At 41.4% G+C, this 23,812-nt stretch overlaps 4 protein-coding genes across 4 annotated transcripts; 2 read left to right on the top strand and 2 right to left on the bottom strand.

Moving 5' to 3' along the window:
- Window positions 1-3,759: 3,759 nt before the first annotated feature.
- LOC130947355 (E3 ubiquitin-protein ligase RHA2A-like) lies at window positions 3,760-4,865 on the bottom strand. Its single transcript, XM_057876033.1, has one exon. It carries the CDS (start codon window positions 4,628-4,630, stop codon window positions 4,136-4,138), a length of 495 nt encoding a protein of 164 aa, XP_057732016.1. The 5' UTR covers window positions 4,631-4,865; the 3' UTR covers window positions 3,760-4,135.
- Window positions 4,866-8,086: 3,221 nt separating this feature from the next.
- LOC130950238 (uncharacterized) lies at window positions 8,087-9,508 on the top strand. Its single transcript, XM_057878760.1, has one exon. It carries the CDS (start codon window positions 8,087-8,089, stop codon window positions 9,506-9,508), a length of 1,422 nt encoding a protein of 473 aa, XP_057734743.1.
- An 880-nt stretch (window positions 9,509-10,388) lies between these two features.
- On the top strand, window positions 10,389-12,131 carry LOC130950237 (uncharacterized). Its single transcript, XM_057878759.1, has 2 exons — window positions 10,389-11,330; window positions 11,445-12,131. Exons 1-2 carry the CDS (start codon window positions 10,389-10,391, stop codon window positions 12,129-12,131), a joined length of 1,629 nt encoding a protein of 542 aa, XP_057734742.1.
- A 5,683-nt stretch (window positions 12,132-17,814) lies between these two features.
- On the bottom strand, window positions 17,815-21,312 carry LOC130950236 (uncharacterized). Its single transcript, XM_057878758.1, has 2 exons — window positions 20,774-21,312; window positions 17,815-19,021 (listed from the first exon to the last, which is right to left on the bottom strand). The coding sequence occupies exons 1-2, from the start codon at window positions 21,310-21,312 to the stop codon at window positions 17,815-17,817; spliced, it is 1,746 nt and encodes a 581-aa protein (XP_057734741.1).
- Window positions 21,313-23,812: the final 2,500 nt, after the last annotated feature.

The following is a 23,812-nucleotide window of genomic DNA, read 5'->3' as shown; positions in this document are numbered from 1 at the left end:
GTGAGCAGGTCTAGAGAGTATTGGGCTTAGAGATACCTGAGGGGTGTCAGTGTATTTATAGTGGTGAGCCAATAACCACCGTTGGAATAGTGCCATATTTTTAGGGTGTTAACCGTCCCATTATCTTAGGGAGGTTAAGATATGGCTCCCAGAAGTGGTTAGAGAGATTTTAGGGGCAGTTACTCATTTGGATTGATGTTAATCTGCCAACTGTTCTCTGTCCCGACTTCTTTAGAGTAGATCGTAGTTAAGACCGACTTCTTAGTACAAAGGTCGGTGCTCAGCAAAGCTCAATCCTCTGGACTAGGCCTGGGCCTTTATTATTGGGCCAGGGTATGAACAAGAATCATCCAAAACTAATAAAAAATCGTCCGAAATTTAGGAAAAAGAAACATAAAAAACTAGTTAAAAGAATAATCAAAACTAAATAGGAAGAGGAGAAGACTGCAGGGTGGCCGGTGACGACGTCCTAGACGGCATTGCGTAGATAGTGGGGACTCGCGTTGCGAGGAGAAAGCTATGGAGGTCACGCATTGCAAGTGGAGGAGTCGCCATAGATCAGAATAGTTGATCGCGCGTTACGAATGGGGGCCCGGCAGTGGCTACGTCGCAACGGATGGAAGCCGTGATGGTGTTCGGCGATGCAGATCCCGCGGTAGTGAAGGCGACAATGTCCAACGAAGAAGGACGGCTCGTACAATGGGCGAAATGATGAGGCACTGATGGGGTGGTTCCAAATGCGGCAATCACGTCAGTGGATTGAGGATAAAGCGATACGGTGGTTCAAACGGTGGCTCATGCGGCGGCAGAATGAGGAGGGAGCGATGCGGTGGTTCTAATGGTTACAAGAAATGAAAACGGTGGAAAGGAACACTGCCAAAGAGCACTCAATCCATGGAAGGTAAATGGTGAGGTATTGACGTGTCAGTGACTAGTCCACATAGAGTTATCTCCTAAATAAAGACTAATCGCCTTTTGCAACCAATTCAAAACGTTGTTGTTTTCATAGCATTATCTTTGTTTCCTCGATCAAACTTGTTAGGATTTTTTTTTCTTTTTCATTTTCTGCAAAGTTGATTGCAACTTATTTCTCAACAAGTGCATTAAAAACTTTTTTAAACAACAAAAAATTAAAAAGAAATTGAGAAATCGAATTAAAAAGTGTATTGAGTGCTTGAAAACTTAGAAAATTAAAATATGAAAGCTTGAATTTGGAAAATTGGCAGAAAAGAATTGGAAATTTTTTGCAGGTAAGAGACTGATTCGTCCTCTTCTTTCCCATCAATAGATACCTACTTCGCAACCTAGTTCCAGATCTTGATGGAGTTCGACTTCAATGCCGGTAGTTTCACCTTGAAATAGAAATGGATTCAAAAATATTATTGTGGAGGCCAATAACATATATAATATTTAAAAATTATACAAAAAATTATATAATGTAAGATGTATTACAAAAATATACCGATAGAGAATATAATTTAAAGTGTAAAAAATATGTGTGTACTTTTTACTAATGAAGTGGTCGATTCTTCATATCATAAAATTCATCGATAATAGAATATGTGTCAAATTTTTTAACAATTTTCTTTTCAATATAATTAAAAGACAATTAGCAAGAAATTCATCTTTCATTTTGTTTCTCAGTCATTCTTCACAATATTCATAGTTGAAAAAAATCTTTTAGTTATAGTAGTTGAAACAGAGAAAATTAATACTAAATGAATCAAGAAAGACGGTCACAAGAAGAAAAAGAATCTACTTTATAGAATTTGAAATTTTTTTTTATTAAAAAATATTAGTAACAATATCTTTTTTCCGTTTTTTTTTTGTTACTTACTTTTTAGATATTAAAAATCATTAATATTTATGTTGGACTGGATTTTTATTTATATTGAACTAAATAGGGGTGCACAGACTCGGCCCGGCCTGAAGGCCCGACCTAGTCCCGAACACTTTAGGGGCTAATTTGATGTGATTTCATCGGGTAAGGGTCTCAAAAATAGACCCGGTCATTATTTCGGGTCGGGTCCGGGCCATGGCTCGGGTCACCCGAAGTCGGCCCGGTGGCCCGGTCATCATACACAATTAATATTTTGTGTTATTAGTGATGGATCATGAATATTCTTATGTGGAATTTAAGTATTGTAAACCTTAATATTTTGTGTTATTAGTCATTATAAGACTATAAGTTAATGTTTTATGTTTAGAATGCATAAGATTTTAGACTAATGCATAATATTGTGTTATTTGTATTGATTTAACTATTTGGTATTATTAGACAATATTAGTATTGATTGTGGTTTTGTTTTAGTATTGATTGTGGTTATGCTTTAATTTTAAAGAATGGTTGGTTCTTGTTATATTTTTCTAAGTGAATTTTACCATGTTAAATAATGGTTGGAGTCTTGAAAATTTGGATATTTTTACATGCTAGCTTACAAGAAGGTATCAACGTAATGTAATGTTAACGGCCCGATTTTCACCCGATATAATTGTGGCCCGAAAATGTATTGGTTTCATTGGGTCTAGGGTCGGGTTCGGGTCTAATAAATAGATCCGGTGTATATTTCGGGTCGGATCTGGGTCCCATCAAACCCGGCTTCACCCAGCCCATATGCACCCCGAAAACTAAATATTAAATAATTTTTTTAAAAAAATTAAATCATATTAAATAACTTATTACTATTAATTTAAAAAAAATTGGAGTCCAAAGCCATCCTAATGTCCGTCCCTGCCTTGAAGTCCACAAGTTTGGTGTAATTCATGGCATGAAAATTTTTAGGGTGGAGGATGGAGGCAAGCTTCGAATGTGTCGCCGACAATTGTGACAGTAGCCATACGATCGCCAAATGGTGGTGCAACACTCAAAGATGATGATTTTTGTTGGGAGGTCGGAAGAGTGAGGGGAGTACTCATGGAGGAAGTGAGCAATAAAGAAACTATCGACAGTGCCGATAATATAAATGGTAGATGAATGTCGTTTTGGTTATTGTGCAAGAGTCAATAAGTCTCGAATATGAAATATGAATGCATAAAATCAGAATGAACTAGTCACTGATATATCAACGCTCCACCGTTTGTTTTTTTGTTGCAAAGATCGCGATGAGTATTTTTAATAGGGTGAAAACTCAGTCGACTTTATGTGAAGTTGATAATTGAGAGTAATTAGATAAAAATTTAACCAAATCGATCAAATTATCTAACAACTCTCAACTATCAATTTTACGTAAAGTCGATTGCACCTGAGTTTTCACCTTTCAACAGAGATTAATGTCCACTTTATTAATTTCAAATAGTAAAAGTGCGTTTTGTCTATAATCCAAATGGTTAGAAACAAAAAAGAATATTTACTCACAAATAAAAGAAATAGTTGCTTAGAGTGAATCTGAAGCTGATTCATTGGAAAATCTCCAAAACCTTTGGGTTCACTATTGCTGCTAACCCTGACAAAACTTGAGACCTTTTTTCCACTAATTTTAAGCTTAAATTGTTAATAATACACTGGAAAAAAACAAATATTAGAAAGCAGTTTCACAAATACTAAGTGGCTAGAACGGTCGGTAGCATGTTTAATTGTTTATCATGGTAGTCTAGATAGAAGATAGTAGATATGAATGGCATTATTTACTTAATTACTACCTTTTCCTTTGACTTATTTATCCATATTGAATAACCAAAAATAGCAAAGGTGTGAATGAAGAAGTTTCCATTCTGTTGAGACTGTTTTTTCCTTTGATTAAAATAAAAACAAGGGGGAGCGATGGAAAAGGAAAGGCTAATATATATTCTGTTATGGAGGATATTGCATAAAATCTTCCCCAAGGTCTCCAATTATTACCCATAAATACAGAGGAGTCCAAAATTTACAGCGCCCCAAAAAGGATTCTCAGGCACACACCACCCCAGAGAGCCCTTTCAAAAAAAAATCCCTTCATAAATAATAACAAAAGAAAGAGAAAAAAAACTACCCTAATTAAAATAAATTTTTTTAAAAACCTAATATCCGAGAAGAGGAAACAAAAAAGGACACCAACTCTGCGAAAAGTGAAAACCACCGCGAAGAAGGTAAAAAGGATAAAAGAGAGGGTAAAATTGGTATAAGGGAAGATTGGATGAGCAAAACGACGCCGCATCATCACCGAAGGGAGAACCACGAGACGAGTTCACGACCGACGCGGCGTTCCGTGAGGGCCACGCGCTCGTCGGAGAGTAGCGGGTAGCGGCAGAGAGGGCAGTTGAACTTGAAGTGATGGAGCCAGCCGTCGAAGCAGTGGCGGTGGAAGACGTGGCGGCAGGGAAGCATCCGTACCTGTTCCCCTTCCTTGAAGTTGGTCTGGCAGACGACGCAGGCGTCGGAGTCGGCGTGGTCGACGACGGTGTAGGTGTAGAAGAATCGGTTGTTAACGGCGAGCTGATCGGAGAGCATGATGAGTCCGGCGAGGCCGGATCCGACGGTGGCGAAGAATCCGTCGTCGACGATCTGGTGTGTGTGGAGCCTAGAGAGACCTAGGGTTTGGAGAAGAGCGAAGAGCATGGAACGGAGGTAGTTGACGCAGGTGGCTATGTGCGCAATCAGCAGCAGTGGAATTGAACCAGACGACACGTCGTTTAGCTGGTTTTGCAAACCCATCTCTCTTTTCTTTTTTGTGAAATTGAGAAATAGAAGAGGTGTTTAGATTGGAAGAGAATAAGAGGCTCTCTTGCTAGTTATATATGAATGATGAACTTTTTGTCTCTCACAGAACAAACAAATGCTATAAATATTATTTATTAGAGTTGTAATTGAGTTTTAATTTGGTTTTCGTTTTGATGAAATATAAAATGTGAATTGCGAGGTTGCTTCAAAATCTGTATATATGGCTGTGTGTGCTTTGGGTGAGGATTAGGTGACTGCGAGAGAGAGAGCCACACCAATTATAAGGGCTTTCGTCAAGGCCCATGTGTTGTGGGGTCCTATTTCTTCCTATCATTATTTTCATATATTAGCATTATAAATATTAATAAAAACAACTATTTTTTATCATCTAAATAATTATAAAAAATATAATTAAAGTAACTGTCACTTTTTAATTTTATTATTTATCCAAGGGCGAAAATTTACTTTGCAAGGCAAAAGGGGCTTGGCTTGGATGGTGACTAGTAACAAGTAACAAGAAGTAACTAGGGATTTTTCCAATATGGATTATTTTTCTTTTACTAGGGCATGCCCTACTAGTCAATGCAATGTGTGCTGATTTAGAAGGGAGCAAATTTAGCAAATGGACATGTGATCCTTATTATTTCATACATTGAACATTGAACAAAGTTTACTCTATATATAACATGAGAATGTGAACAAGATCTTCTAGAGATACAATAAATGTTCTTTTCCATTTTTATAATGTTCTTTCTCTTCCCCGCCTTCTCTTTGTTTGCATTTTTAAGCTTATTATTTAAACTTTCTAAAGGTTCATGTGCATCCCCCCTCCCCCTTCTTCCCCCAAAAATAAAAGCGTTAGTGTTAACAACACGTTTCAAACAACAATAACCGTGGTGTTTTGGATATGCTACTAGTGACAGTAACATGATGTGTTTCAGTCAAACAAGTTAAATAAGTGCAGCATACAGAATCTTTGATTTATTCTTTCGTTTACCTCGACTACTTTAAGATTGTGTGTCCCCCCATCGTCCTTGATAGCTAGCCAAATGCCATTGATGATTTGTAAATCCGCAATCTTCAAATTCTTTTTTCCGGGAATCCTCATTCATCTCATTTAGTCATTTACAATGTGAACAATTCAACGTAGGTAGTACGATATACTCATCATCTGATAGAAGTTGCATATTAAAGTTACTTTGTTTCATGAATTGATCAATGTGATATATTTTTATTATAAAAATATTATTTAAATATTAAAATCTGTCACTAAATTTAATTATCATGTATTTCTATATACAACAATAACAAAGTCTTGTCCTACTAGGTGGAGTCGACTACATGAATCAAATAACGTTATTATGTTCTGTCATGTATCATATCTATAGAGAGACCATTTACATATAGATTTCGCCCCTTGTCCATCTTCTATCTTATCCACTCTCTGACTGGATATTTTATCGGTCTTTTTTTCACATGTCAAAACCACCTGAGACACAATTCAACCATCTTTTCTACAATGGGTGCTACTCCAACTCTCTTCCTTATATCTTCGTTCCTTATTTTATCCAATCGCGTATAACCACTCATCCATCTCAACATCTTCATCTCTATCACACTCAGCTTATGTTCGTACTCCCTTTTGACCGCCCAACACTCCGTACTATAAAATATAGCCGATCTTATAGCAATATATGTATTTCTATATAAATACATGTATAATTTAATTTATTTTTAATATATATTTTCTATTCAATGTATATTATATATTAATAATTAATTTTGATAATTAATTTTAATATATACTTAACATAATTATTTTGGTTATCTTCTTTTCTTCCTTTCTTTTTCTTTAAAAAAACTCAACAGATAAAACAAGGGAAACAAGATAACATGATATTGGTACTCATGCGTAATGTATATTCTGTAGGAGCTACCTAGACAAAATATTATGAATAATTTTTAATTCCTAATATTTTAAAGGACATGATCTTTTTCTTATCATTGTTGTAAGTTGTAACCATGAAGCGAATATATATATATATATATATAGCCTACCTTCTCTTGTTTAATTTAATATATTGAATGTTAGTTTTGGTTTGTCGTCTAGGTGATTGAAAAGGTAAAGTGTGTGGTCCTTTTAGGTACTTGACGGGTAGGTACGCCCTTCGCATATGCTGTGTTTACCCAATACCTAAGGCAATCCCTGCTACACTTTATAAATTATAGAAACAACAAATGTTCACAAGGGCAAAACTAATCCAGCAATTATATATTATCCCAAAATATTATCATTTTCTACCGTCACTATCTGTAATCATTTATATTTATTAAAGTTTATACACATTAATTAATATAATTTATATTTATATTTATCAAAATTTATATACATAAATTTATAAAATTTATTTATTAAAAATAATTTAATATTTATGCTGGTTAAATATTGGTCAAAATAACTATTGATAAAAGTAAAAATAAGTCGAGTTGAGTCGAGCTTTAAGGAATCTGACCCATATTATAAATAGATGATCTAAATCTAGGTCTATTATCTCTTATAAGCTTTTTTTCAGGTTCAAATCTCTATTTAAAATTCAACAAGTCCACAAGATTTGAAAAATTTATTTCATGAATTAGAACTCAAAAAACAATAAACTTATAAAAAAAAGATTCTAAAAAAATGAATTAGAACTAAAAAAAGAAAACAATAAACTTTTTTTATAGTCACCAAAAAAATAAATTCTAAAATTTATAATTCATAATTTATAAAAAATTATTTATATATCAATATTTAGTTACATATCATAATTATACTTATAATTTATTGTAACGGCCTGGCCCAACCTGCCCCGGGTTGGGCCGACCCGATGAGTACCCGACCCGAGCGGTCGGGCACATGCGCCTTACCACGTGACCCGGACACGCGTCCCTGCCAGCTCCTCGCTGCAGCTATGAGGAAGTTTCGAGGAAGATGGGCCTGTCCTTGCGGGGCCCACCTCTGACACGATATAAATAGGGAAGGACCTGTCCTTCCCCCAAGGTATGTCACCTTTACACCTGTCACACCTCCCACCTACACACCAACTGACTTGAGCGTCTGAGTGTCTTTGCAGGTGGCACCCCCCCTTTTTTTCCATCTCCTCCTGTGACGAGAGCTCGGCTACTCGGCAGATCCTAGCCCAACGCTTCCCAGGTCGACGCATTGCCACCCCCTATCATTGATCACCCGACTTGTCCGGCACCCGACTACCGAACATTGGCGCCGTCTGTGGGGACAACGCTCGAATGGAAGTCGCGCTGGGTCTCGGAGACCAAGCTCGAGGAGCTGGAGCGGAGGGGGCAGCCTCCGTCGCCTCGTTGAGGGGGCGGCGGAGGTCCCCCCGACAGCACACAGAATAGCACACGAGGACACGACCTTTCGGGGGAACAGACGGCGACATCGCCATAATAATGCAGGAGCTGCGCCACAGAGTCCAGAACCTAGAACGCCAGTTGGCCGATCGGGAGCAGGACGGACGAACCACTGATCCCAGCTACACCCTATCCCCCGAAAGAGAAGAAGAAGACTCCCACCGAAGCCGCTCGCGGCGTACCCCCGCATCCCGAACGGAAACGGAGAGCACGCGCGAGGAATCACCCATCCCGAGAAGACGAAATGACACGGTCATCTATTCCAGGAGAAGATCAACCCGCCGAGCCGCGCGTGATCGCGAAGACGGGGAAAGGAGAACACGACAACCCGTGATAATGGGCGCCACCCCATTCCACCGATCTATCCTCGAAGTCCGGTTGCCGAAACACTTCGACAAACCAACGGACATGAGGTACGACGGAACCCAAGACCCTCTAGAACACCTCACGGCCTTTGAGGCCAGGATGAATCTGGAGGGGGTAGGGGACGAGGTAAGATGTCGCGCCTTCCCAGTAACTTTAGCGGGACCCGCGATCAGGTGGTTTAACGGCCTCCCACAGGGGTCCATCCACAGCTTCTCGGATATCACCCGCGCGTTCCTGGCCCAGTTTACAACACGAATAGCAAAGGCCAAACACCCGATCAACCTTCTGGGGGTTACCCAGAGACAGGGAGAGCCGACAAGGAGGTACCTAGATCGTTTCAACGACGAATGCCTTGAAATCGACGGCTTGACCGATTCGGTGGCCAGTCTTTGCTTAACGAACGGCCTCCTCAACGAGAACTTCCGAAAACACCTTACCACGAAGCCGGTTTGGACAATGCACGAGATCCAGACGGTAGCCAAAGAGTACATAAACGATGAGGAAGTCAGCCGAGTTGTGGCTGCCAACAAACGGCAGTCCGGCTACAATCAACCACGGCAACACGGGAACGGGGACAGGCCAAAGGAGCGAACCAGGGAAGAGGCGCCAAACAAGACGCCGAGGACGTTTCCCCGAGTCGGGAAATTCACCAACTACACCCCCCTCACGCTCCCCATCGTGGAAGTCTACCAACAAATAGCAGAGAAAGGAATCCTGCCGAAGGCCCGACCGCTCAAGGACCGCACCGGAGGAAACAAAAACGTCTATTGCGACTACCACAAAGGTTACGGTCACCTGACGCAGGACTGTTTTGACCTAAAGGATGCACTCGAACAAGCGATAAGAGAAGGCAAACTAGCAGCCTTCTCCCACCTTATCAGGGAGCCAAGGAGACGTTATCACGACGAAGATGAGGAAGGCAAAACCCGTTCGGCCAAGCGACGGCCAAAGCCAGAAGGCGGAGATCACGGCCTCACCGTAATAAACGTAGTGACGGCCAAAAACGCTGCACCCAGATCCAGATCCGCACACAAGAAAGATACAAAGATACTGTCGATTTCCTCCTCATTGATGCAAAGCTCTAAGAAGCCTTAAGGAATATACTGCTATAAGGTGATGCCATTCGGCCTAAAAAACGCGGGGGCAACGTACCAGAGGCTGATGAATAGGATATTCCATGACCTCATAGGGAAGACAGTCAAAGTCTACGTGGACGACATCCTTGCGAAGACGACACGACCTGACGATCTCTTAAACGATCTGGCAAGTGTCTTTGCGTCCCTCCGGCGACATGGCATGAGGCTGAACCCCCTCAAATGTGCTTTCGCCATGGAAGCAGGGAAATTCTTTGGATTCATGATAACCCAGAGAGGGGTGGAAGCCAACCCGGAGAAATACCAAGCCATACTCCAGATGAAGAGCCCGGGCGATATAAAGGACGTCCAAAGGTTAGCGGGACGGCTGGCCTCGCTGTCACGGTTCCTCGGAGCATCGGCAACAAAGGCCCTACCGGTTTTCAACTTCATGAAGAAAGGAATAGCGTTCGAATGGACACCCGCATGCGAGGAAGCCTTTCAGCACTTTAAGGAAATTCTGGCGGCACCCCCGGTCCTCGGGAAGCCAAAAGATGGGGAACCGTTGTACCTTTATCTCGCTATAACAGGAGAAGCTCTGGCCGCAGTCTTGGTGTTAGAAGAAGGGAAGAAGCAGCAACCAGTCTACTTTGTCAGCAGGGCCCTACAAGGGGCAGAATTGAGGTATAACAAATTGGAAAAGTTAGCTCTGGCACTCCTGACCTCTTCGCGGAGGTTAAAGCAATACTTCCAAAGCCACCAGATTGTCGTAAGAACGGACCAAAGGGATTCGACAAGTGCTCCAAAAACCCGACTTGGCGGGAAGAATGATGACCTGGTCCATTAAACTCTCCCAATACGACATACGATACGAACCCCGGCAAGCTATCAAGGCGCAGGCGATGGCAGATTTTTTGGTAGAAGTAGCAGGGGATCCGACCGAAGACACGAGCACACGGTGGAAGCTCCATGTTGACGGAGCCTCCAACCAAGCGTTCGGGGGCGCCGGGATCATCTTGGAGAGCCCAGCCGGGGTCGTGTACGAACAGTCAATCAAGTTCGAGTTCCCCGTCTCAAATAACCAAGCAGAATATGAAGCCCTTATAGGAGGACTGGCCTTGGCAACAGAAGTTGGGGCAACGAGGTTAGAGATATGCAGCGACTCGCAGATCGTCACCTCCCAAGTGAACGGGAGCTACCAAGCTAGGGACCCCATACTGCAGAAATACCTGGAAAAAGTCAAGGACTTGAGCCGGAAGTTTGAAGAAGTCACGATCCAGCACGTTCCGAGAGAACAGAACACACGGGCAGATCTCCTGTCGAAGTTGGCCAGCACCAAACCAGGAGAGGGCAACCGATCTCTCATCCAGGGGAAGATGAAAGAGCCGGCGGTCGCACTACACCTCACAAAGCTAAACCCCTCCTGGCTGGACCCCATCACCGACTTCTTAGAAAACGGCAAGCTCCCCGACAGCGAAAAAGACGCCAAGAAGCTAAGAAGGGAAGCTGCCAGATATGCCATCATCCAGGGTCAGCTGTTCAGAAAAGGGTTCAACCACCCCCTGCTGAAGTGTTTACACCCCGACCAGACGGATTACGTCCTTAGGGAAGTCCATGAGGGGTGTTGCGGCCACCACATAGGAGGCAAGGCCCTAGCGAGGAAGTTAATCCGAGCCGGATACTATTGGCCATCAATGATGACCGACTCCATGGAATTTGTCAGGAAGTGCGTCAAGTGCCAAGAAAATGCCAACTTCCATCGTGCGCCGGCCTCTGAACTCAGCTTGCTAACGTCCTCCCGACCGTTCTCCCAATGGGGAGTCGACCTCTTAGGACCCTTTTCCGTAGGCCCGGGGCAAGTCAAATACCTTATAGTTGCTATTGACTACTACACGAAATGGATAGAAGCCGAACCGCTGGCTAGTATATCCTCGTCCAATTGTAGGAAATTCTTGTAGAGACAAGTCATAACACGGTTCGGTATCTCGGAAGTCATCATCTCGGACAATGGGACACAGTTCACCGAGAAAAAATTCACAGAATTCCTCGCCGGCCTGGGCATAAAGCAGAGATTCTCCTCGGTGGAACACCCACAGACAAACGGCCAGGCCGAGTCCGCGAATAAAATCATCCTGTTAGGGCTCAAGAAACGGTTGGACGGCAAAAAGGGCGCTTGGGCCGACGAGCTCGCCTCAGTCATATGGTCCTACCGAACAACAGAGCAGTCCTCCACTAAAGAAACGCCCTTTCGACTAACGTACGGGACAGATGCAGTGATACCAGTAGAGATCGGGGAACCGAGCCCACGACTACTTCTGAAGGGAATTGAGGAAACTGTCGAAAAGGACCTGATAGAGGAGACCAGGGAAATGGCCCACCTGGCGGAGGCGGCACTAAAACAGAGAATGGCTTTACGTTACAACGCCAAAACGCTCAAAAGAAAGTTCGAAGAGAACGACCTCGTTTTGAGGCGTAACGACATCGGCCCGTCCACCCCTGGGGAAGGCAAGCTGGCGGCAAACTGGGAAGGACCGTACCGAATCAAAGAGGTAATCGGAAGAGGAGCGTACAAGCTAGAAAGACTCAGCGGCAAAGAGGTCCCGAGGACATGGAATGCGGATAACTTGAGAAGGTTTTATTCCTAAGCCATTTCTGTAATAGTACTTCAATACCCTCAATTATAATGATTAAACTTGCTCGATTTTCATACGCCATTTTTGCCTATGTTATCACTAACCTTTTGAGAAGCGATTTTTTGCCTATGATTATCACTAACTTCTCGAGCGACTACTATGAAAACAAGGGTACACGGCCCCGGGACTGATCACCCTGGGAGCCCCTCAGATCACAAACGCGGTAAACGACCTTAACAAAAAGAACGCCACAAACGGCAAACGCGACTAAACGGAAACGAGACAACAGCAAGTAAAACTAGAAATTAAACAAACGGGTAAACGATCCCATAAGCCCATTAACGGGCACCAAAAGTCACAGTACAAGGTTCAACAAAAGAAGAGTTTAATAGTACAAACATTATTTCTTCGGCATATCGACGACCTTCCCATCCTTGATGGTCTTGAAAACACCAATTGCCGACACATCGAAGTCCGGAGAAATAATTTTCACTTGAGCTTTGAGGGCATCTTCAGTCGTGAAAATCGCATTCTTCCCTTGCTCCCTGACCTCCTTGTGTTTCTGCTTGAACAACTCGGCTTCCTCCCGAGCAGCCTTAGCGGACGCCATCGCTTCGTCCCGCTCTTTCTCCAGAATGGACACCCGACCTTGCACGGCACTCAATTGGTTTTTCAAAGTCGCCTCCTGCTCCATCAAGCGGGCCACAGAGGCGTCGGCAGTCTTCAATTTCTCCTCCGCCGAAGTAGCCTTTTTCTGGGCGGCGTCGAGCTTACTCCCCGCTTCAACTAACCGATCCTGAAGCGTTTTAACTTGGGTTTTGTACTTGTTGTTGGCATCAACAGCAGATTCAAGCTTCCGACGAAGCGAGGCCATACCAGAAAGCTCAGACTCAGCCTTTCGGGCTATGGCCGCGCCGCGAAGGAGGGTACGGTACATCCACCGAGCCTGCCCCGAGAGGTCGGTGCCATGGAAGTGATCCTCCGTACCCGGGAGCAGCTGGGTATCTATAAACGTCCCAGCGTCAAAGTTCCTTTCCATAACAGTTAAAACCCCCTCGGGACTGGAATGCGACCTCTGTCTCTTGGGAGTAGGGATGATGGACAACTCCTCCTCCTCCTCACGACGAGATGAAGACGAGTGCCCGGGAACGGAAACCTCTGGAGGAATCGGGGTTGCAGAAGTCGGAGTGGCGACCTTCGCAGACGTCTCAACCTCGGGAGGATGCACTTCCGGAGGAGCTTCTGGAGGAGCCATCGCCTCCTGTCCTCCGGTCTCCTCACCCGCGTCGTCCTTAAGGAAAGTTTCGAACAGGTTATCCATGCCGGTCACCTCGGCAGAAAGTCCCACTGCAAACAACAAGAAGCGAATTAGTAAAAGCAACAACGGAACATTTAAGCAGACAATGACACGACAAAGAAAACTCATGAATATAATCTCGAGCGGCCTCCCGATTACCCATAAGGAGGTGTGGATTCACATTGTTCCTCCCAAGAACCGCCCACAAGATGTCGGCCACCCGCCAGTCCACGGCCGACATCTTGTTATAAGAGACTTTGATAAAAGGATTAGACCCCGCCCCGAAACTCCAATACGTCGGGATGAGGCGCTGCTTTTCCAGAGACAGCCAAAAGGGGTGACGACCCTTGACCGGGCGGACCTTAAAATACTTGTCCTTGAATCCGTGGTAGGAGTCCTCGAACAAACCAAAGATCCTCCGGCCTTGGGCGGACCGAAAGGACATGAAACCTTTCTTGTGTTTCCCCTCCTTCGAAGGGTTTGTTAGACTAAAGAAAAAGAGGAAGACGTCAACGGAGGTCGGCAACTCCAAGTACTCGCACACCATCTCGAAACAGCGAACGGAAGCCCAGCTGTTCGGATGCAATTGAGACGGAGCCACCGAAATTCGGTTCAGGAGGTCCATCTGGAAGGAGGAAAGGGGAATGCGAACCCCCACCTGAGTGAACATGGCCTTGTAGAACCAGATCCAATCGGGAACCCGGGGGGCATGAAAGTTAATCTCATAAAGCCGCTCGTGAGGGGCAGGGACGTACACGTCATAGTTCGCCTCCTCGTCGGTACCCCCACAGAGATACTCGGCTTGGCGAAATTCCGTGAGCTCTTCCTCACCCATCTGATTGGGAGAGTTCTTGAGGTCGGAAAGCACCCACGCATACGGGTCGTAACCCGCGGCGGAGCTAGACGCTCGGCTAACAACACGAGGCATACCTACAGTGGGGGCACCGTGCGGTTAGTCCGTGAGGTCGGAAGCCAGGGAAAACCTAAAGAAACCCCACGTGCCATGACAACAAGGGGGACTAAACAAAACCAAGGCCAAAACAATGGCGCAAAACCCCCATGACACACCACAGATGGTAAAAATAAAACGTGAAGAAAATGCATCCATGAAGAACAAAAACAAACACAGAAAAGATACCCACAACAGGCATAAACAGACATGCAAGCTACCATTGAAGCAAAAAAGGATGATTACCTGGGTGATCGAGGAAGTTCGGATAAAAGCGAGAGCGCAACGATGAAGACAACTTCTGATAGTGAAAATGCAGGAAGAAGGAATGGGCAGTGTGATCAGAAAGGCAAGTAGAAGGAAAACAAAACGCAAACTGTTTAAAACCGCCTTGTGGAAGCGCGAAAGGCTGGGGGCAGAACAGTCTTTGCACGCATGGGTTTCTTTTTCGACCCTTAATGAGCATTTAATGCCCCTCGCGAGAAACGAGGCGACAAAAGAACGCCCCAAATCGCGAACGGATGCGAGCAGCGCGTCCCCCACACGGACGAACGAATTCACGACAACGGAAGGAGAAATAACTCGCCTCCAACGACCTGAACGGTCGATTAGCGGCGCGTGGGGGCACTGTAACGGCCTGGCCCAACCTGCCCCGGGTTGGGCCGACCCGATGAGTACCCGACCCGAGCGGTCGTGCACATGCGCCTTACCACGTGACCCGGACACGCGTCCCTGCCAGCTCCTCGCTGCAGCTATGAGGAAGTTTCGAGGAAGATGGGCCTGTCCTTGCGGGGCCCACCTCTGACACGATATAAATAGGGAAGGACCTGTCCTTCCCCCAAGGTATGTCACCTTTACACCTGTCACACCTCCCACCTACACACCAACTGACTTGAGCGTCTGAGTGTCTTTGCAGGTGGCACCCCCCCTTTTTTTCCATCTCCTCCTGTGACGAGAGCTCGGCTACTCGGCAGATCCTAGCCCAACGCTTCCCAGGTCGACGCATTGCCACCCCTATCATTGATCACCCGACTTGTCTGACACCCGACTACCGAACATTTATAAACTTTTTTTTAATAAAAAATTATTATCTTAATTAATATTGACTATTAATTCTTATTATCTTTATTTTGTATTAACATAAATGTATAAAAAATCTAAAATAAAAATAACTTATTTTTACAAAAAATATTTTGACGAACTGATCTAATCAGTTTCATAACTTTTTTTTTTTAAATTTGTGGCATGACCCTTTTAACTAATAAATTTTATAAAAGCACTCAAACCTAACATGTTTAATAAGACGAGTCGAATTAAGTTTAAAACGAATTGAGTCACAAACTCTTGTGAAGTAACCCAACCCACTACTACTCCTAACTGCTTGCCTCTAAAAATTTCTGAAACTAATATTATAAGTAATTTCTGACACCTAAATATTTTATATTGAATAATTTAGTTAAATATTATAAATTGTTGAACTAATATTATATGTTAAAAAATTAAGAGATTAATATTTCTTTTTAATATTAACCAACTCTTTTAACAAATATTTTATTTTATACAATTAAAATTTAGGATTTAAAATTTAATATATATAAAAGAAAATATCATATTTTAACATTTAGGTAGACACAATTATGTTAACAAATCGTACGGATGACATTACTGTTATACCAAAACATTATATAATTATTGATTTTGTCATAGTTAAAAAAAGATTTATTATTCATATAAAAATATTTTTATTTAAAAATAATAATTAAAAATTATTAAATAATTTAATATATTTAATTAAATTATTTAATATTATGTATTTTAATATTTTAGTCATTATTTTATATTAAAATATTTTTATATAGGTAATTATTTTAAAAGATAAATATGTATTAAGGAGGGGGATATTATTATAATTTAATTTGTGCAGAACCACCATGCATCACTTGTAGTTTATGCATTTCTTCTTTTTCAAGAAATAGAAGGAAATATTACAAATATACAATAAAATATATTGTATATTTAAAGAAAATCTATCTAGAAAGGAAGATTTTTCATTTTAGCTACAATTTTCTTTTAAAAAAATAAAATAAAAGACAAAAAACAAAAGAAGTTTTTATTTTAATAAATAAATTAATTATAATCATTACTTAAATAAATAATTTAAAAAATATTTACTAAAATAAATATTCATCTCTTATTTCGTTTATACAGTAGATGAGATAATTTTGTATGTATTTTGTTTTGTACGTATTTTGTTTATGCGGTAAACGAGATATGTGTATTTTTTTAAATTTTCATATATCTCGTTTACATCACATAAAAATTTATTTCGTTTACAGTGTAAACGAGATATATGTATTTATAAATAATTAAATATAATTTTTAAAAATAATAAAAAATATTAATAATTTAAATTGGATTAAGCTATTAAAAAATGGAACGTTTCAAATAATAGGAAAGATGAACGATTTTAAATAATAAAAAAGACAAACAGTCCATTTTAAGTAATAGAGAATATAAACTGTTCATTTAAAATATGACCGTTGTTTTTTTATTAGGATTTATATAAAAATTTGAAATTTCGTTTATTAGATGAGAGTACATAAAAAATTCTTTTGTGGGCAAATCACTCATTTAAACCAAGGGGATAACAAAATTACATGAATCAGCCAAATCAAAAATTGGTTCATCAATCAACCAAAGGACATTTCTATGTAGTTCGAACCAATTTGGTTCGAACTCAATTTCCATGTAATTCGAACCAATTAGGTTCGAATTATACCTTGTAGACGTTTGCCAAATAATTCGAACCAATTAGGTTCGAATTAGTGTGAAGAAATAGCTAGCAAGTAATTCGATCTAAGATGGTTCGAATTACTAAGAATTCGTTCCACACAGCAATTTAAGTTACGAACATAGTTTCTGCATCATGGTTTAATAAAACTCGCACAGTTATTTATTCCGGTGTGCATTAGACATACATTTCGTTTAAAACTGTGGAGAAAGAACATATTCATTAACTAAAATCCCATTCAAAGTACATCACACTGACGTTAACAAATTCTATCAGTCACCAACTACAAGTAAGAAAACCGATAATAGTGGATCCTAAACGGGAAATTAAAACAACAAAAGTACCAAATCCACCAAAACACCTAATCATGCCCCCGTGTGTGCTCTGTTCCTCTGAGCTGTGGGCAACTCCGACGTGTGTGGCCCGGCTGCCAACAAAGCTCACATCTCTTTGGCCGGTTCGGATCTACCTCGTCCATATTGGTCCGTATCCTAGTGGACCTCGGATGACCCTCTCTCGCACGCCTCTTATTGAGGTCAGGGATGACAGTCAGCCCGTCATATGGTGGCTAGAAACCCTCCAGAATGGGAGGTGTGAAACCCATCCGATACACACTGAAGACCGAACTAAGACGATACACCTGGTGGACGTAAGGCTCTCATGTAAGCCGTGAGTAGGCACAGCATGCCAGTGCGTGGGGACACGGGAAATGAAGTGCCTGGAAGTATCCACAGTCACATGTCTGAGATGCAAGCGAGACTCTGTAGCTACCTAGTGAGAAAGAACCAGTCGGAGTTGTCTTTGCGACGGTGAACTCGGAGTTATCTCTGTCGTACACAGTAACCGTGAAGCACCTAGCCGTCTTCAAGTTGGCCTCTATACACTTCACCAAGTGCTGACTAAATTGTTGTCCGGTTCCCATCTGCGCCTCAACCTCTCTCCCTTTGCAAACAAATAATTCGGCCAATCTTCCGTATGTTGCCTTCACTAGCGAGCACACAGGAAGGTTTTGTACACCCTTGAGGATCGAGTTCACAAACTCAGATATATTCGTCGTTATGTGTCCGAATCTACGCCCCTCATCACAATGCTGTGTCCACAACGAATACTCAATCTGGTTCGCCCAGTCACACATTGCCGGGTCTTCGGACATAAGAATATCAAACCAGTAATGGAACTCAACCTCGGTCTTAGCGTACGCCGCATTCACAAGTAGCCTCCTTGCGTCTTTGCCCTTGAAGGTGAGAGCAAAATTTGTCGCAACATGTCGAATGCAGAATGCCCGATATGCAGACAGAGGTAACCAGCCTCCGTCAGGAGCCTCAAGCGCGGCCTTGATGCTGTTATGCCTGTCCGAGATAACCAGCAGACCCGGCTGCGGTGTCACATGCTCACGCAGGTGGGAGAGAAAGAAGGACCACGACTCAGCATTCTCACCCTCGACTAATGCGAATGCAACAGGGAGTATGTTGGAGTTCCCGTCCTGTGCAATCGCGACAAGCAACGTTCCCCCATACTTGCCATACAGATGGGTGCCGTCAATACTAATTAGGGGCTTGCAATGATGGAATGCCTCGATACACGGTGGAAACGTCCAGAATAGTCTGTGAAAATAAGCTCGAGACTCGTCCAACTGTCCACCGACACGAACAGGGCTCGTCTTTAGGACTGCAACAGTACCAGCCATCGTCAACTGGACTCCTAACACCCACCTTGGGAGTTCGTTGTACGACTCATCCCAGTCACCAAAGATGAGGGCAACAGCCTTCTGCTTCGCCAACCAGACCCTCCTGTAAGTCGGCCTAAACCCAAAGTGTGTGGCGGTGGCATTTAGGAGCACCTTGATGCTGACGGATGCATCAGCCCTAACCATTGGCATAATGAATGCCGATATCACATGGTAATCCAAACTCCTGTGGTCGCTGGAAATCGAGGTGGCGAGACAAGTATGCGGTCCGTTGTAATGTTTCACCTCCCAAACTCCCTTTCGCTGTCGGAGACTAATCCGAATCAACCATGTGCACCCATTGCCGAACTCAGAACACTTGCCCACTGATGAGCGGATAATTTGTACCTTTTTTGGCATTGTTTTTAGTATGTTTTTAGTAGTTTGAGTTGAGTTTTTAGTATATTTTTATTAGTTTTTAGTTAAAATTTACTTTTCTGGACTTTACTATGAGTTTGTGTGTTTTTCTGTGATTTCAGGTATTTTCTGGCTGAAATTGAGGGATCTGAGCAAAAATCTGATTCAGAGACTGAAAAGGACTACAGATGCTGTTGGATTCTGACCTCCCTGCACTCAAAGTGGATTTTCTGGAGATTCAGAAGCCCAATTGGTGCGCTCTCAACGGCGTTGGAAAGTAGACATCCTGGGCTTTCCAGCAATATATAATAGTCCATACTTTGCCCAAGATTTGATGGCCCAAACCGGCGTTCAAAGTCACCTACAGAATTTCCAGCGTTAAACGCCGGAACTGGCACCTAAATGGGAGTTAAACGCCCAAACTGGCATAAAAGCTGGCGTTTAACTCCAAGAAGAGTCTCTACACGAAAATGCTTCATTGCTCAGCCCAAGCACACACCAAGTGGGCCCGGAAGTGGATTTTTATGTCATTTACTCATCTTTGTACACCTTAGGCTACTAGTTTTCTATAAGTAGGACCTTTTTCTAATTTTCATCTTGGTTCTTCTGGTTCCCTCTCTGGGGCCGAAACCAATGATCACTCTTGTTCTTATGTATTTTCAACGGTGGAGTTTCTACACACCATAGATTAAGGTGTGGAGCTCTGCTGTACCTCGAGTATTAATGCAATTACTATTATTCTTCTATTCAATTCCGCTTGTTCTTTGTCCAAGATATCACTTGTTCTTCAACTTGATGAATGTGATGATCCGTGACACTCATCATCATTCTCACTTATGAACAAAGTGACTGACAACCACTTCTGTTCTACAAGCAACAAGGCTCTAGTGTTTATCTCTTAGATTCTTTAACCGGAATCTTCGTGGTATAGGCGAGAACTGATGGCGGCATTCAAGAGAATCCGGAAGGTCTAACCTTGTCTGTGGTATTCTGAGTAGGATTCAATGATTGAATGACTGTGACGTGCTTCAAACTCCTAGCAGGCGGCGCGTTAGTGACAGACGCAAAAGAATCGATGGATTCTATTCCGGCCTGACCAAGAACCGACAGCTGATTAGCCATATGCTGTGACAGAGCATAGGAACATTTTCACTGAGAGGATGGGAGGTAGCCACTGACAACGGTGAAACCCTTGCATAAGCTTGCCATGGAAAGGAGTAAGAAGGATTGGATGAAGACAGTAAGAAAGCAGAGAGACGGAAGGGAAAGCATCTTCATACGCTTATCTGAAGCTCTCACCAATGATATACATAAGTATCTCTATCTTTATCTTTATGCTTTATTCGTATATCACCATACCCATTTGAGTCTGCCTGACTGAGATTTACAAGGTGACCATAGCTTGCTTCATACCAACAATCTCCGTGGGATCGACCCTTACTCACGTAAGGTATTACTTGGACGACCCAGTGCACTTGCTGGTTAGTTGTGCAAAGTTGTGTAGTGATCACAATTTCGCGCACCACCCACATACAGGCGATAGTCAGATTCCACGACCTTGTACTGTACCCCTCGACGGATGCTGTAAGTCTTGACACTTAAGAGGGCCTCTTCTTTATCCGAAAATTGCTGACCAACCTGAAACTCTGTCAGACCTGCAGACCCTTCAGCATCTCTAGCGCCAAATTCAGCCGGCTGCCCAGGTACCCCCTCCTGCCTCATGGCATCCAAGTCCAAAGAGGAAAAATGTGGAGGGTACTGCTGCGTGCCAGAGCTAGAACTACCGCCCGCCCCAGCAGGCTCACTTGGTCCAGCATCATCGCCACTGTCATCAGTAATCATATCCGGCTCGACATCATCGTCCTCTGGATCATCCAAGAATCCATCTCCAACCCCAGCCGGTACAACACACTGTAAAGAGGTCCACGGATATTCCCCTTCTCCGACCTCGTCGCCTACACTCCCGTTGAGATCAACAGCGAACGAAGGAGAGGCGACAGGTTGGACAGGTGGCTCGTACGCAGGGACGGAGGAAAATGCAACGGCTGGTCTGGAGCTAGAACCGGCTACCATGGCTAAAGTAGTGGTATTTCGGTTCGAATCCCCCGAGCTGGACACCGCGTCAACCAACTTTGCCAACAGTTCTGGTGTCCTCACCTCTGGAAATTGCCGGCGACAATGAAACATGACCTGCAAGTCATCATCACTCCCGATTGTGAAACAATCGTACTTTACGGTTTCCTAGAGCACTGTGATTGGAATTCGATAAAAAAATTTCTTAACCCGTTTCATACCTTCTAGACCAAGTTTCAGCAGTACAGAGCTAACAAGGTCCTCATACCTCGTCGTAGGCCTTATGATAATACAGAGAGGATCCTTATCAGTGAACTTCACACCGGAACGAGTTTTCTTCTTAATGGATCCTCTGTGGTGAACCAACACTACGAAACTCTCCTCACTAGCCATCTTACCTCCCCTCTAATGATAGCAACTCACGTTCACACTATATATATACAGGTCTGGTCCTCACTCATTCGAACCACCATAGTAGGTGTAAATCGAACCAAACTGGTTCGAATTACTTAATGTGTGTAATTCGAACCTAATTGGTTCGAATTATATGGTTGGAGTTCGAACCTAATTGGTTCGAATTATTTGGCAAACGTCTACAAGGTGTAATTCGAACCTAATTGGTTCGAATTACATGGAAATTGAGTTCGAACCAAATTGGTTCGAACTACATAAAAATGTCCTTTGGTTGATTGATGAACCAATTTTTGATTTGGCTGATTCATGTGTTTTTTTTATCCCCTTGGTTTAAATGAGTGATTTGCCCTTCTTTTGTTGCATGAAAGTACATACAAATTTAAAATATAATTTAAATAAGTTTATCTTAGAAAGAATTTTTGATTGGTTGGATGATTCTCGTTAATGAATAAAAGTCAATTCCTATTTCATCGAAAGAACCTGCTGGCTCTAGCTACCTTATGGAGCACACTTATGTACCAGAATCACATTGTAATAAATTTTGTACCACCAACTTAAAGTAGAAAAGATTTCATACGCTAATAGAGTCTTGACCTTCATTAACTGGATCATCAAATAAATCACGTGTATTTAAATTATATTTTAAATTTTTAAATAGCAGATACTAGCCTGCTGGGTAGTTAGAAAAAATAACCGTGTTAATAGTGGGCTGTTTAACTGGATACTCATGTGCTTTCAGAATAAACGTGTTAAGGACCGATAAATTATAATTCAAATGACATAGTTTCTCCATACTTATTTAAGAGAAATATATTTATTTTAGTAAATATTTTTTAAATGATTTATTTTAATAATTATTATAATTAATTTATTTATTAAAATAAAAAAAATCCAAAACAAAATTATGATACAATATATAATGTACCTTCGATTTCATCATTAATAATAATAATTAAAAAAAAAAAACAAAGGAAATCCCACATGCCTCAAATACACCACATGAATCAGGAATGAAGATAGAAGCATGTAGGGTTTTGAACCTCATTTCCCTGAAATACCCCGAAACTGTGTCTTGACTCTTGATTAATCATTGATTAGCAATATAAACATATTTTTCCCATACTAAAAATTTACTGCTAAATGAATTAATATATATTTATGTATAAATATACGTATTATTTAATTAATTTTTAATATATATTTTATACGAACACATTTCGAATCTTCGCTCCAACCCACTTTGTATTTTTCCATGCATGAACAATTAGTTAATTTGTAGGTGTATATAATCCATGCCTTTCAGATAACAATATGCTACGCACGCATATTACATGACCAAATATAGTTAATGATATTAGTCATATTACTAATAAATTACATTCAAGCAATGAATAGGATAGAATAAAATTTGAATTTAATTTTAATTTTATTTATAAATTAAAATTTTTATATAAATTTGATTTTATTTTATTTATAAGTTAAAAATATTTTTTGTTGTAATTTTATTTATTTTTAATTTATAAATTTTTTATTTTGTCCATATGATTATCATAGAGTGTGAGTTAGTCGAATAAAATTAAAATTTAACTTATATTATATTTGATTCATACGAGAATTCTACTCATATCTTATTCTATCTGCGGTAATCGAATTAACAATTCTATTCGAACAAATTAAATCAGATTAAATACCTACAAATAAAATACATGTTACCACCCTTACACCCAACCCAAAAAGAGTTAAAATAGCAAACAAATAACTATAGACCGTGAAGAGTTTGAGAGAATTTAAATAATTGGTAGAAAAACAAAGTAAACCTTTATGACTAGCGATTGTCAAAAAATCATATATAGAAAAGAAGCGTTGGAAATTCTTTTATACTCACCCCATTATGACTAACAAATTTAGATTTGGACATTTGGTCATAATTTAAATTTTTCAAAGGAATGACTCAGTATAAAGAGAAGAAGAAATGGAAGATATACATTATATATATAGCAAGGTGCATAAATAAACTAATTAGACTTTAAATTTATTTAATTATATTTTTTTAAAATAGTAGATATATTTGTAATTTTTTTTGTAG

This window comes from Arachis stenosperma, chromosome 9, assembly GCF_014773155.1.
Source record: "Arachis stenosperma cultivar V10309 chromosome 9, arast.V10309.gnm1.PFL2, whole genome shotgun sequence".
Lineage (NCBI taxonomy): Eukaryota > Viridiplantae > Streptophyta > Magnoliopsida > Fabales > Fabaceae > Arachis > Arachis stenosperma.
Note: the sequence above shows the minus strand (reverse complement) of the source record. Positions and strands in the feature narration are given on the sequence as shown.

Excerpts from the sequence above, each read along its gene's own strand:
- LOC130950238 (XM_057878760.1), top strand. The coding sequence starts at position 8,087 with ATGCAGGAGCTGCGCCACAGAGTCCAGAACCTAGAACGCCAGTTGGCC.
- LOC130950236 (XM_057878758.1), bottom strand. The coding sequence starts at position 21,312 with ATGGTAGCCGGTTCTAGCTCCAGACCAGCCGTTGCATTTTCCTCCGTC. Across the intron at positions 19,022-20,773 it reads GTGGAATCTGACTATCGCCT|GGCTGATGCATCCGTCAGCA; the intron begins GTATGTGGGTGG and ends GCCAATGGTTAG.
- LOC130950237 (XM_057878759.1), top strand. The coding sequence starts at position 10,389 with ATGGCAGATTTTTTGGTAGAAGTAGCAGGGGATCCGACCGAAGACACG. Across the intron at positions 11,331-11,444 it reads ACCTCTTAGGACCCTTTTCC|AGACAAGTCATAACACGGTT; the intron begins GTAGGCCCGGGG and ends AAATTCTTGTAG.
- LOC130947355 (XM_057876033.1), bottom strand. The coding sequence starts at position 4,630 with ATGGGTTTGCAAAACCAGCTAAACGACGTGTCGTCTGGTTCAATTCCA.